The sequence below is a fragment of the Micromesistius poutassou genome, assembly GCF_964030765.1.
Source record: "Micromesistius poutassou genome assembly, chromosome: 18".
NCBI lineage: Eukaryota > Metazoa > Chordata > Actinopteri > Gadiformes > Gadidae > Micromesistius > Micromesistius poutassou.
Genome location: NC_140288.1, coordinates 8,643,042 through 8,657,412, shown reverse-complemented (window position 1 = coordinate 8,657,412; position 14,371 = coordinate 8,643,042). Strand labels below are relative to the sequence as shown.

The window sequence follows — 14,371 nt, the reverse complement described above, 5'->3', positions numbered from 1 at the left end:
TTTGTAACGGATGATCATTACTCACCCTGTCCACAACTCTTGGACAATGTCCTGGGTTCCGACACCATGTTGTTTGCTGTGGACATAAGTCATCTTTTATACAATTTATCTTGGCACTCTTTTCTGAAGTGTGTTCACTGAAGTGTGCATGCAGTAGTGCGAGGGAGACAAACCTGTAAGCTCTTGGGTCAAACCCTGGTCTGAGTCTCGCTCACAGGAAACTGAGAGGTCATTTATTTTAGGAGGATCTCCGCAGCAGCCCTGTGTCTTTGGGTTGTACTGGACGTCTCCACAGCAAACGCCGTCGTTGTGTTCCTTCTTAAGGATCTTCTCACTGCCCAGACGTCCACAGCACAACTGCTGGTCCACATTATAGGCCTCTGTAGAAAACACAATGACTGAATGCACTCTTATATTCTACTAGATCAGTGGTCTTTAACCTGGGGTTCATGGAGGTACTTCAGAGAGTCACGTAGTGTAGGGTGCAGGGTTATATCATGAGGTATTGCTTTTTAAATCACTTAAACGCAGTTAAAGGTCAAATATGCAAGATTTGTAATTTGCAACCTGATCCTAAACCCTTACCTTACCCTACTCTCTCCAAACCCTGCCCACCCAAAAAGCCAAAATAGCAAAAACCCAAATTGTTTGAATATAGGCCATGCACAAAATACAGCACAAAAATGTACGTGAAAAAGGTATCTCTCCAGAAAATACTTCTTAAATTAGCCAATTACGGATGGACAGCACCTCAGGGCCAGAATCACCCCACTCCACACACCACACCCATACAAAGGACCGGACTGGATTCAGACCACAAACTATCTAACATTTACTCTGTGTTTTGTAACGGATGATCGTTACTCACCCTGTCCACAACTCTTGGACAATGTCCTGGGTTCCGACACCATGTTGTTTGCTGTGGACATAAGTCATCTTTTATACAATTTATCTTGGCACTCTTTTCTGAAGTGTGTTCACTGAAGTGTGCATGCAGTAGTGCGAGGGAGACAAACCTGTAAGCTCTTGGGTCAAACCCTGGTCTGAGTCTCGCTCACAGGAAACTGAGAGGTCATTTATTTTAGGAGGATCTCCGCAGCAGCCCTGTGTCTTTGGGTTGTACTGGACGTCTCCACAGCAAACGCCGTCGTTGTGTTCCTTCTTAAGGATCTTCTCACTGCCCAGACGTCCACAGCACAACTGCTGGTCCACATTATAGGCCTCTGTAGAAAACACAATGACTGAATGCACTCTTATATTCTACTAGATCAGTGGTCTTTAACCTGGGGTTCATGGAGGTACTTCAGAGAGTCACCAATTGTGTAGGGTAGTGTAGGGTGCAGGGTTATATCATGAGGTATTGCTTTTTAAATCACTTAAACGCAGTTAAAGGTCAAATATGCAAGATTTGTAATTTGCAACCTGATCCTAAACCCTTACCTTACCCTAATCTCTCCAAACCCTGCCCACCCAAAAAGCCAAAATAGCAAAAACCCAAATTGTTTGAATATAGGCCATGCACAAAATACAGCACAAAAATGTATGTGAAAAAGGTATCTCTCCAGAAAATACTTCTTAAATTAGCCAATTACGGATGGACAGCACCTCAGGGCCAGAATCACCCCACTCCACACACCACACCCATACAAAGGACCGGACTGGATTCAGACCACAAACTATCTAACATTCACTCTGTGTTTTGTAACGGATGATCGTTACTCACCCTGTCCACAACTCTTGGACAATGTCCTGGGTTCCGACACCATGTTGTTTGCTGTGGACATAAGTCATCTTTTATACAATTTATCTTGGCACTCTTTTCTGAAGTGTGTTCACTGAAGTGTGCATGCAGTAGTGCGAGGGAGACAAACCTGTAAGCTCTTGGGTCAAACCCTGGTCTGAGTCTCGCTCACAGGAAACTGAGAGGTCATTTATTTTAGGAGGATCTCCGCAGCAGCCCTGTGTCTTTGGGTTGTACTGGACGTCTCCACAGCAAACGCTGTCGTTGTGTTCCTTCTTAAGGATCTTCTCACTGCCCAGACGTCCACAGCACAACTGCCGGTCCACATTATAGGCTTCTGTAGAAAACACAATGACTGAATGCACTCTTTTATTCTAGATTTTCAACCTGATCCTAAACCAGCCTCTCCCTACTCTCTCCAAACCCTGCCCACCCAAAAAGTCAAAATAGCAAAAACCCAAAATGGATGAATATAGGCCATGCACAAAATACAGCACACAAATGTATGTGAAAAAGGAATCTCTCCAGAAAAGACCCCTGGTCAAAATGGCAGAAAGTTCACACAGGCATAAAAGGTATTTTACCGCGACCATAAGAAGAAGAATGACATTATACAACAAACAACCAGAGTGTGATTTACCCCACCATAGCCCCACAATAGATCATCAACAATATTCTAAGCAGCAATTAGAGGCTTATCGTGAAATATTGGGTAATATATTTATCTCTATGACTCGATAATTACATATTTATACTGGATTGTTTGAACTTAGATTGTAATCTGTTGACATCCATTTAGATTTGATTAGAGTATATAATGAAAAAGACTGCAATAAAAATTATAACAGTCCAATAAAAGTTGTACTGCAAACTTACCAATGACAACAGTTGTTGCACCAACGAGCCAGATAAGAATTCCCAGGGAGAGCATTTACGCAATGACCTGTATCACAAACTGTTATTAAACTGCTCAGCGATTTGAAACCAATCCGCTCTAATCTGTTTCTGTTATTGTTACTATTACGGCATGTGTGTAGAGGTTGGCAATCAGGATGTATTTCGCAAGATTCTATGACAGGAGCTAACTCGTGTGTCCTTTAGAGCAATGTTTTGAACTGGTCTTGCTAGAAATGTGTCTTTAAGGCTACTTTGAATGAAGCAAAGGGTCTGACGATAAAACCGTCACTCATTATGGAGGTCATGTACAACCAGCAAACTCATGTCGCGCATCCGGCTAGACAGAGCTGTTTTGAACTATATACTGTATAAAGTGAGTGAACAGAATTCTTGTGCATTCCTCTGATCAAGGAAGGGAAGGGGAATTTGATGCTAGTCGACCCGCTCTACCTCGTGGGCTACTGACGCCCTAAAGATTCATGATGGAGTTGCGTCATCCAAAGGGAGGTGTTTTGCTTCCTTTGGAACAGGGACTAAGGAGTTTCAATTCAAGATAACATATGTGATACATAGAAAATGGCAAGACAAAAACAATGTCTTAACTTAAGCATGAATTATCATAGGTTATTGGTAAAAATGACTTGAATTGATGGCCCTACCAATGTCAGATTAAAATATAGGTCTGGTGTTATGCAGGGAATGATGAACGACATATTCAATGATTTTGACCCGAATGTATCAGTTACAATGGTCTTCTTTATGCATTTTGGTAGGAATCACTGAAGTCATTTGGTCTGTAGAGGAAATGATAGCCTGGTCATGGCAGTGATCCCAGATAACCACTAGAGGGCGACCTTGACACAGCCATCAGTCCTAATTCATTTCACCATCCGTATCTACGATCCCAATCAGGAGCGATATATCCACTCACGCGTCGGAGTGATTGCGTCTGTTTGTGTTTATTGTATTTTCTTCGTCTTTTGATTGGATTTTGTGTTTTCAATCCTTGTTACCACAGATAGATTATCTTCGTAGCCGATCAATAGTGAGTTACGAAAACACGATCCGTGACCTTTGACCACGCTGTTTTCAAATGAATTAAATTAGTGTGTCTTTGCTACTTTACAACAATTAACTTTCCCACATTGCTGTCCACAAAGGCTCCTTCCCCTGGCCTTCAGGACTGTTAACGCAGATCTCGCCAGGGCCTCCACTAGGTTCCACACACACACACACACACACACACACACACACACACACACACACACACACACACACACACACACACACACACACACACAGTGCCGTGTTCTTTAGAAAATCGCCGAGTCAACACACACACACACACACAATTTTCCTGCTTTTTACATGGTTTATTTTTGACTGACCCCTTATTTAGACCCCTATTGCAAATAGTGTGCTTCTTTTTACTGTAAATATTGTTGCTTATTTTTCACAATCCTGTAAGCATTTCCACTCCTATTTCACTGTGTATGTTACAAATACAAATACCATTAACTATCGTTTAGACTAGCACAAAGCAGTGGATGCTGCCTTGTTGGACTAAGATTGTGTTTGCGTCAGGTTCTGTGGTAAAAATTATGACAAAAAGACATCCTGATTCTCTCTACATTCATGCTTTAGCCTCTAGGTTCTTTCCTATATTAAATGTACATCACGATGAGCATTGTTGACTTTTAATGGCATTGAAAAGAGTCAAAATAAGCATCATGAATCTTAATAGAATATATCAGATGTCATTTATTGATTGCTCTTCCGCGATGTAAAACTGGCACAAAGAATGATAACAGTGTTAGCATTAATACCGTAGCTTCATTTCTATCTCCTCCCCACCGTTAACATTTTCCTTGAGTTGTGCAACAGTTGTACTCAGAAACAAAGGCCTTGAGCTCTGTGGGAGCTGAGGTAGCATCATCAGGTATCTTCATCTTACAGTAAATACCAATATACTATTATGTTATACTGAAGGTCACGAAACATGGTAATCCAGAATTTGCAGAGGGAAACAAGTGGAATTTCTCATGAGGAACAGTGCATTCATCTGGTGTAACGTGTTTGCGAACCACTTCAACTCTTAATGTCACAAAGGTGACTCTTAAAGGTGCTTAAGGTAAGATTTAAGGGCTATAATTTGAGTGTTGTTTGTTACGAATGCCATAGCCGTCTGTCAGCTATTAGTGATTGAAATTCTCTGTGAGAAAATCAGTTTCGAGTTGCACCTGGACCTGCCTCTGTCTGAGACCATTCTGACCAATTACGGCCTTGGTTCTTAATCGGTTGAGGGAATCAATCTGGCCTGTCGACCACAGGCACCACAGGTGTGTGAATGCAACACCAAACACTAGGGCGTTTGTTGTTGTTTACGTCTGCTCTTTTCTGTTCCCTCTTTTTAAAACTCTCAGACCCCTGCCATTCTTTGTCTATTGCATTGTGTCACAAATCCAAAATCAATAGTGAATCAGGACTTGTGTGCAGATTCATACTGGATGGAACAAAAGACGTGTGAAACAGCAGTACCCCCCCCACCCCACCCCACAAGCGTTCCACCAGACAGACGTCCTACTTCCTGCCGTAGGCCAAGGCTCCGTACGTCACCACGCCAACCACCACCACCAGAACCGCACCCCCGCACAGCATCATCGGCAGGTCGGTCGATCCGGCTGGTTCCGCCGCTGCAGCGGCGGTGGCGGCGGCGGTGGCGGCGGGTTCCACCTCGGGAGCCTCCGTCGTTGGGTTCTGTGGCCCCGCGTCCGGGACCTTCTCCTCTCCGACGGAGCCCAGCGGAATCTGGGAGAACCGTGGTTGATCAGGAGCGTGGCTCTCGGCGGTGGCAGCAGGCTGGCCAGCGACCACGGGCACCAGAACCGGCGGAGGGAGGAGCTCCTGCCGGGAGTACCGCTGCTCCTCCACCACCTCCGAAGGGCGGCATGAGGAGGAGGAGGAGGTGATGGAGGGCACCGGCGTAGATGTGCTGGAGGGCGGCTGGAGTTTGAAGATGGGCATGGGGGGCGTGGCCGTGGAGGCGTCCCGCCCGGAGAGGTGGCGGTGGGCACTGGCCCGCAGCGCGTCCTCGGCCGCCGCCACCAGGAGCTGGGAGCTCAAGGGGCGGAGGTGCTGCTCCTCCTCCTGCTCCTCCTGCTCCTGCTCCCGCCGGAGCTCCTCCAGCTCCTGCTCCCCCCCCAACATACTCAGAACGCTGCTCTGCATGTCGTCCTCTTCCTCTGCTCCGGCCGGCTCTACCTCCTCTGCTTCCTCCTCCTCTTCTGTCTCCACAGCCTCCTCCTCCTCCTCCTCCAGCATCTCGGCGTCCTCCCGCTCCAGGTGGACCATGTCGGAGGGGGAGGAGTGGTTCTCCTCTCCGGGCAGCAGCACCCCCCCCTCACTGCTGTCCAGGCTCTTGGCGTCCTCCGTGTCCGGGTCGCCCATGGTGGACCAGGACTCGGCCAGGAGGCTCTCACTCTGCCAGGGCCCGGGAGGGATGTCCCCCTGGCTCAGGGGCAGGGTGGCGGGGTCACGGCTAAGCCAATCAGGGCTGGTGTCTCCAGACAGGGAAGAGGCCCCACTGGCACCTCCATCTCCCCTGCTGGGCGTCGCCTGCCGAGCCTTTCCCTCCAGAGTGAAGGCCGGACGGGCTGCGGAGAGAGAAGCCCAGCGTCACGTTGAGACACCCAGGTTTATATTGACTTCATTGTTAAATATAACACACATTTGAGTTATATATACTGTATGTACCAGCATATATACAAGTGCAGGCATAAAGCACTGCATGTAACAATGATATATACAAAAAATGTAATACTATTATTACTTACTTATACTAACTAAGAATTATAAAAAGACATACAAAACTACCAAAATATGACTTAGTTTTTATTTATCAATTAATTATCCAATGCTTTCCCGTGGTTTTCTTGTATGATTTTCGTTGCTTGTCATTATTTTTCCAGAGCAGCCGATGCGAGCGTGCCCGTGGAGACACAAGCACATTTTCAGATCGGAAAAGTTGTGCAGGCAGGGCTGTGTGCTGCAGCGGCTATGTTTCTATGTATAGCCCTGTCCCTGCATATCTTTCTATCTTTAGGCGCTATATACATCTCCATCTGTCACCAGAGAGTGGAAGCCATTCCAAAGATTCACCATGACGTCAGCAGTGGTCAGGAGTAAGGATTAACAGGGATTGTGATGTCAGACCCTCAAAATCTGCCTGGAAATTCCGAAAACATGCAGCCATGATTTTCTAAACTAGGCCAAAAGTTTTTTGATTCAACTCTGGGCCAAGCCGACTACACCCCAGAAGTTTGTTAACATAACCTTTACTGACACTTGTTGGTATAAAACGGGCCCTCTTCACACTCTGCTCCATGTCTCCACTTGGCTGGTGGAAAATATTTACAAGCCTTTAGGTCCCAGAATAGCTATTTTCATCCCTTGTTCTCCCATGTTCCGCCACTTTCACACCAGGTTGCATGCAAGCTTGTGAAACTTGGCACCAGTGTTCAGCAGGAGACGCTTCGCTCCAAGGGGGCTGCCATTAAAATACCCAAAGAGGTCCCTACACTGTTATTAAAGGCAGTGATGAGTGAAGATGAAGAAGGTCTTCATGATTGCTAACGCACCAACAGTAGGACTGTTTGCATCTTAACTCACTGTTAACTCTGCCTGGATATATACAGTCATTTCATAAACATTCATTGTTTATCCCAAGTATAAACCATCATGTTGAGTCATCCATAATGAATTATTAAATGTAATTTAAAAAAAGAACAAAAATTCGAATGAGGCGTCCAAATTCCGATCGAGGAAATTCAGCATTCTGCATTTAAATATTTATATTGTTGCTTGCTTTTGGTGGTGACTTATTTTCATGTCTAAGCTGGAGGTCCTGCTGGCCAATAGGCTGAGGCCAAGGAGAAAGGATCCGATTGGTGAGAGAAATGTGTTTTAAACAGTAAAACTCGCCAGGCAACTTAGAAATCAACCCCAGATGGTTTCCCAACAATCTGGTTTGAAATCAACAAACTATTTCAACTGTGTGATCTTATTTGCTGATTGGCCTATTGGGGTAATTGGATTTCCATTGTTCTTGGCAAAACCAGAGACCTGTCTTTGTTCCTGGAACACAATCAGTGTAATGTGGAGCACGGTAGTCACCCTTTATATAGTGACACACAAGTGTGACACTTACACAGAACGTCAAATATCATTGACCCCAAAGCCAATCACAATTAAGACAAGGTCAGTGTGGAAGAGAAAAACAGGAAGTGGCAGAATAACAACAAATGACCTAAAATTAATTATATCAACCCATTATCTCTTTCTTTATCTTTCCTTTCCTCCCTTTATAGAAAGTTTGATTAGCCATGGCTACGCTAAAATAGTAACAAGTGACCTTTTAACGACCTATCTACACAAATCGTATAATACAATTCAATAAAAATACAATATCACTTGATTTAATACATCACTTTTCTTCCAATTTGATTAATTGTAAAAGAAAAACAACAAAACAAAGCAGTCATTCATGTTGTTCTGTGGATGATGGCGTCTTCTGTCTAGAGACAGACACACAGACAGACACACAGAGACAGACAGAGAAGAGCAATAATAAAAAGGTCTACCTGGGCACACTTTGAGAACAGCTTACTGAGAGAGTTGCTGAGATGCTTTGGATCAGGGAGCGACGCACCAGACACACAGGACTGAGCGGCAGACAGGCATGCTGTAACTGCCACATGACAAGCCAACACTATGCTCTAGTGGGGTTCTCTCTCTCTCTCTCTCTATCCCCCCCCCCCCTCTCTAGCCCTCTCTCTCCCACACACACATACTCTCTCTCGCTCTCTCACACACACGCACACACACACACACACACACACACGCACACACACACACACACACACACTCTCTCTCTCTCTCTCTCTCTCTCTCTCTCTCTCTCTCTCTCTCTCTCTCTCTCTCACACACAAACACACACACACACATCAGCAATTCCATTTAATATGAAATTGCTGAATTATATAGAATTATATTCTATATAATAATAATAATAATAATTCTATATAATTCCAATATAATTCGTCAATTACAGTGACAATGTAGCTCAATAAATTGACGAACATTAACACTCATTTATAATGATTGGATACATCACGAACATTAACACTCATTTATAATGATTGGATACATCATGTTAAATAGTTCAAACGAATAGATCAATGTGCACCCTCTGGTTTTGTTGGGAAAAAGGTTTGGGCATTTTTAAGCTTGGGATGACAGTCGTGTAGGATAGTGTTGGTCAATATGACATTGCGCACATTAGAATATATGACGCGCCGCACACATACAGGTGACGCGTCACATTCCACGTGACACAATATTTGATGAATAATGCTTATTTATTCTAACAGTTAAAAGTGGCGTGCATGTTCGTATTAAATACAATATTTTCATTTCCTTAAACAAAAATAAATTACTTACTTGATGATATAATGAAAATATCCTATTGGAGGATTGAAGTTCCCCTCCTATTTGCTATCCAGCCGGAAGTCGCATCACGTGACATTGAATATCAGCTGATCCTCCGTATCTTTACGAGTCACGACTGCAGCGACTAATTCAATTTTCCCTTACCTCCAGTTCCAGGTTATATATATTTCATATTTCTTTCCAATCGTAATATACGCTTTAATTGCTTTTTTTTTGGTGTTCATATATTCCGAAATTATTCTAAACAAGTGCGTTTCTCGTAGGCCCAGCGGATCTTTGACGGCTGCAACCATGGCGCTCAGCGATGCCGACGTCCAGAAGCAGGTACGATACATTTTAACCTTCACGATTCATTAATGCATCCTTCGGTCTTTATTCGATCTTTAATTAGTATTTATGTTGAAATGGCTGCTGGGTAACATTCGTTTTCTGTTGTGTCTCATTGTGCAACGCTGAACAATGAGTGTGACATTGACAAAGGGCTATATTGTCGATTTATTATTAATTACATTGCAAGGTCCGTGTATCGTAATTTGGCCATTCTGTTTTAGCAGCGATATTGCATTACGTTAGTTATTTTCTGATTAGGCAACAACATGCACGAATAAACTGCACTGCAGATGGCCCTTGGTCACGTGATCAATGCCTTTGCCTAAAGGGGACATTTGAATTAAGTTTTGGATAACTGGTTACACAAACTGGTCCAAATAACCGCAACCACATTCACAAAATGTAGCCCCACATCTAAAGTAGGTAATGGAAATTAGTCTAATGCATAGGGACGATTCTTAAACATGACACATTCAACGCCAGGGTGCTAGTGACAGTCAAGGAATGCTTGAGCATTTGTTCTTCAGTGAGCATAATTTTTAATTAAAACTATTTTGACAGCCCTGGAGAGATGTGCATCACTTGTAGCCTATATGATATACATCTGTGTGTAATGAATGAAGGGTGGAATGAGTTTTTTATGATTAATGAAGCACCTTACTGGAGTAGCTCTACAATTCCGTTGTACTGAAAACGTAATGACAATAAAGGCATTCTATTATATTCTTTGATGGCACCTAAAACCATAAAAGCATGGGTTTTGCTTCACTATTCAGGTTTAATGTGTGTCTTTGTTTCAGATCAAGCACATGATGGCCTTCATTGAACAGGAGGCCAATGAGAAGGCAGAGGAGATAGATGCCAAGGTACCGTACAACCACATTTTCTGGACAAGAGCACATATTACTTAGTATTTTTCATACTGTGTGTGTGTGTGTGTGTGTGTGTGTGTGTGTGTGTGTGTGTGTGTGCAGGCAGAAGAAGAGTTCAACATTGAGAAGGGACGGCTGGTGCAGACGCAGCGCCTAAAGATCATGGAGTATTACGAGAAGAAAGAGAAGCAGATCGAGCAGCAGAAGAAAATGTGAGTAGCCATTGAGTCACGTCTGGACAGTGTCCTCAACTTCCTCTCTCCACTGGGGGGGGGGGGAGGCTGTGCCAGCATTGTCCCGTGATCAGTGACTTCTATAATTCTATGTAGTCCATCATCATTGAACAATTTAATTGTGAACTAGGTAGAGTCAGCGATGCCGGTCTGCCTTCTGAATTCCAGAATTCAGTTTTGTGTGTTCACCTTCCAGTCAGATGTCCAACCTGATGAACCAGGCCCGTCTCAAAGTGCTGAAGGCGCGTGATGATATGATTTCGGTAAGCCCTGTGTCGTAACTGTGGAATAATGTGTTCCTCATAACGCTCTCTTACTGGCCGCCCAAATGTCATGTATGGTTCCTTCCTCATTTAGAGCCGTGTTTTGAGGTGTTGTTTATTTTATTTGTGGTCGGTTGTGTGTCCTCAGGAAATGTTGAACGAGGCGCGTGAGCGGCTAGCCACCATTGCCAAGGACCCCGCGAGGTACCCGGCCCTGATGGACGGCCTCATCCTACAGGTCTGTGGATCCACCACTGCGGGGTGTTCCCTACAGCCCTTTAGAGGCCCGAGAACCTAGGGCCTTATAGCCTGGAGCCCTACTGGTGCAGCAGGGGCCAAGCCGCCATCAAGCTGCAGCTTCTTGAACAGAAATTCTAGAATCACCACGCAACTAGTTGTTGTTATTGTTTTTTTCTGATTATTATAATGGTGAAATAGCACCAAGATGGCGGCCTTGAATGTGTGCGACATCAGGTCAAACCTTCCTGTACCTGGTATGGAATCATGTTTTTTTTTTTAACAGGGATTCTTTCAACTTCTGGAACCCAAAGTGACCATTCGCTGTCGCAAGCAGGACTTCCAGATGGTGCAGGTGGGTGATCTTATTTCTGATTTCTGATTTCTTATTTCTGAGTTGTGAATTGCAAGCACTAAGCCATATTTCTTGATTTTGGGAGAATAATGAACTTGTGTTGTTGTTATTTTTCTATCCAGGCTTCCATTCAGAGGAACATTCCTGCCTTCAAGGAGGCAGTAAAGATCAACCTGGAGGTCCGCATCGACCAGGACACCTACCTCTCTCCAGACATGTACGTTCCTCTGCCTTGTGGAATATTAATTTGAATATGGAGAGGCAACTATGGCAATCTTTTGTCTTTTCAAAATATTTGAAACCCATTTTCACCACTAGGGGTTGAACCAGTACAGTGCTGTGGTGGTTAATCCAAGTTCGCAAAACAATTAGCTAGCCAAACAAAACCTCTTTAAAATGTTGGCTGAGTGCTGCACTAAAATGGAAGAGTAACTATTAAATGTATGTGAAGATGTGCGTAGCTTGTTCTTTTATACAAATGTTCTCTCCCCCCTCTCTGTAAAACGGCAAGTAAACAATAAATGGGACGTTTAAGGACAATAAACCTTACATGGTTTTTAGATCTTCAATAGCACAAATACAGTTTAAACCACTTAATAACATTCCCTGTAATTGGCCAGTTGGTTCAGGGACTTCCAGGAGCCCCTCTCATCGCAAGAACAACCATTGATGCTTGGTTAGGAGCAATTGGGGAAATAAGATCAGTTTGTCTCTGTCACAGACTTTCCCACTTTAAGGCCAATGAGTATTTTCGACTTCAAGCTTTGTCTACACATAAAATAAGTCTTTACGTTTGCTTGACCTGATAGTGACCCTTTAACCATTGGTAGCCCTGGCACTAAAATAAATAACATGGTCTGTTTTTCAGACGCATTTAATTTTACAAAAATGGCACTGGATTTTAATTCTTTCTTATATTTGAATTCTTTAGCTTACAGCCAAGAAAATACACAATTTCAAACCAAATCTTTGTATTTGTGATATACAGCCAGTGTTGTGTTATGTGGTATTTATACTCCCACCTCTCTCTGCAGCTCCGGAGGCGTTGAGCTGTACAACGCCCGCGGGAACATCAAGGTGGCCAACACCCTTGAGAGCAGACTGGACCTCATGGCTCAGCAGGTACGTTCAGGTTAAAGGGGACATATTATACCACCAGGTGTGAGTGTGATGAGCCGCCATCCACCATGACAGATATTCTCACAAAGCATTTAGCTGACCAACAGCGCACGGATGGTTACAGAGCTTCTAACAAATGACACTCAAATGACAGTGCCGTCTCACCTACAGCATCTTTAAAAGGGGACATATTATACCATATTATACCACCATTATCACACTCACACCTGGTGGTATAATATGTCCCCTTTTAAAGACATGCGCACGCACAGTGTTATCATAGCTCAGCCCACATGTGTTTGACTACATTTCTCAATCGTGAAGTTTTTTACTCTGAAAATGGAAGCATTAAGCCTCAATTTTTCATCCCAAACATGTTTGATATATTACTATTTCTTAGGCAATTATGGAACGTCCACAATTGGCTTTCGGATGTATTGTGATGCAAGACCTTTTGCGGTTGTTTGTCGGGGTCAAGTCCTCCAAGTGTGAGGAGGTCTGGGCCGTACAATGGTGGATACAGATGGTGTTTTTACGTCTCCTCTCTGTACATTATATAACAACGTGTTCCTATTTACAGATGATGCCTGAAGTCCGGGTGGCACTTTTCGGAAAGAACGCCAACCGCAAGTTCTTGGATTGAGCTGCTTTCAAGAAGTCTCCATTTTGTTTTATATTTTGTGGTGTAAAATATCCCATTCCTGTGTCGATAGTTATATTCCAGTTAAATTCCAACTCAAAATGATGCACATTTTTGTTGTGTGACGTATTGTTGTAATGTTTCTGTGCAACTACAAGTACAGGATGGAAGCGGTAATCTAAGACCTGAGGTTGGACCTGAGAAGAATAAGACGGTTGTTCTGTATTGTGCTTACACTGCTGAGTAAAAGGACATTGTGATTGGTTGGATGTTTAACATTTCAGGCGCTGATTAGATCCTCAGAATTACATATTATGTTGTTTCCTTACAATTGGTCCATTATCACTGGCCCCTCATTACAAATTGCATTGTTTTACTTTATGTCTGCTCAGACCAATCACAGAGTGAATGAAGTATTAGTGATAATATGATATATATGGTGAAGTTAATTTATTAATGTTACATTTATCGTACATTACATAGTGTATCGGATGTGTGGCTGACGTTGCACTGTATGTATATCAGGACTCCAGATGTGTTATTAAATTATAAGTGTGTACGGTTGTTTGTTCTTGATTGTCTCTGTTATTGAAATGTAACAAAGTAAAAAATGATGATCAACTCCTACTCTTTTCCTTTTTTAAATGAATGAGTAGCCTACTTATTGACTGAATGAGCGCTTGTTGCAAAATCAGCAAGGACGTGAAGTACCGCTTCTGTTGGGTAAAAGTGGCCATTCATGCTTCCTTTATTAGTAGACCACATGGTCTCTCGTCAGGAAGAAAATGCCTTGATTATCCGATGCCTTGGGGCTAGTCAGCTCAGTTGCTGGAGTGGCTGGTCGCGATTGTCTGCTGTGGATGGGTCATGAGCAGTAGCGAGCTGAAACCGGACGCTACAAGCCCATCATGTGAGGATAAACAACTTATTTCAATGTTTGCAGAGCGCTGGGTAAGTATATGAGGAGTTATTGCTTAAAATGTGAGATCCTAGAAGAGACATCGGGCCCCTACGCAGGTATTGGCGCTTGGGTTGTTTTGCATGTAGTGTGTTTAAAACTTTCTGTGAATATAAATATTAACAGCGTCAAGGGTAAGGTGACCAGATTTCTGAGACAAAATCCGGGGACAGTTTTGGTTCTGCGGTGTAAAACCACCAAACATGTAGTTTTTTTGGT

At 43.4% G+C, this 14,371-nt stretch overlaps 2 protein-coding genes across 3 annotated transcripts; one reads left to right on the top strand and one right to left on the bottom strand.

Moving 5' to 3' along the window:
* Nucleotides 1–4,379: 4,379 nt before the first annotated feature.
* LOC311363455 (uncharacterized protein) lies at nt 4,380–8,396 on the bottom strand. Of its 2 annotated transcripts, none has more exons than XM_084483404.1 (2): nt 8,278–8,396; nt 4,380–6,291 (listed from the first exon to the last, which is right to left on the bottom strand). In XM_084483404.1, the coding sequence occupies exon 2, from the start codon at nt 6,083–6,085 to the stop codon at nt 5,219–5,221; it is 867 nt and encodes a 288-aa protein (XP_084339530.1). In that variant the 5' UTR covers nt 6,086–6,291; nt 8,278–8,396; the 3' UTR covers nt 4,380–5,218. The 2 variants fall into 2 exon arrangements, with proteins under 2 accessions (XP_084339530.1, XP_084339531.1); XM_084483405.1 differs by having other exon boundaries at nt 8,304–8,375.
* Nucleotides 8,397–9,228: 832 nt separating this feature from the next.
* Nucleotides 9,229–13,821, top strand: LOC311362927 (V-type proton ATPase subunit E 1-like). Its single transcript, XM_084482838.1, has 10 exons — nt 9,229–9,301; nt 9,409–9,469; nt 10,276–10,341; nt 10,450–10,559; nt 10,777–10,843; nt 10,992–11,081; nt 11,367–11,435; nt 11,558–11,652; nt 12,470–12,557; nt 13,135–13,821. The coding sequence occupies exons 2-10, from the start codon at nt 9,437–9,439 to the stop codon at nt 13,195–13,197; spliced, it is 681 nt and encodes a 226-aa protein (XP_084338964.1). The 5' UTR covers nt 9,229–9,301; nt 9,409–9,436; the 3' UTR covers nt 13,198–13,821.
* Nucleotides 13,822–14,371: the final 550 nt, after the last annotated feature.

Bases quoted from the DNA above. Each gene is read 5' to 3' on its own strand.
- LOC311363455 (XM_084483404.1), bottom strand. From the start codon at position 6,085: ATGGGCGACCCGGACACGGAGGACGCCAAGAGCCTGGACAGCAGTGAG.
- LOC311362927 (XM_084482838.1), top strand. From the start codon at position 9,437: ATGGCGCTCAGCGATGCCGACGTCCAGAAGCAG. The intron at 9,470-10,275 runs GTACGATACATT...TCTTTGTTTCAG, and splicing joins ATGCCGACGTCCAGAAGCAG to ATCAAGCACATGATGGCCTT. The intron at 10,560-10,776 runs GTGAGTAGCCAT...TTCACCTTCCAG, and splicing joins ATCGAGCAGCAGAAGAAAAT to TCAGATGTCCAACCTGATGA.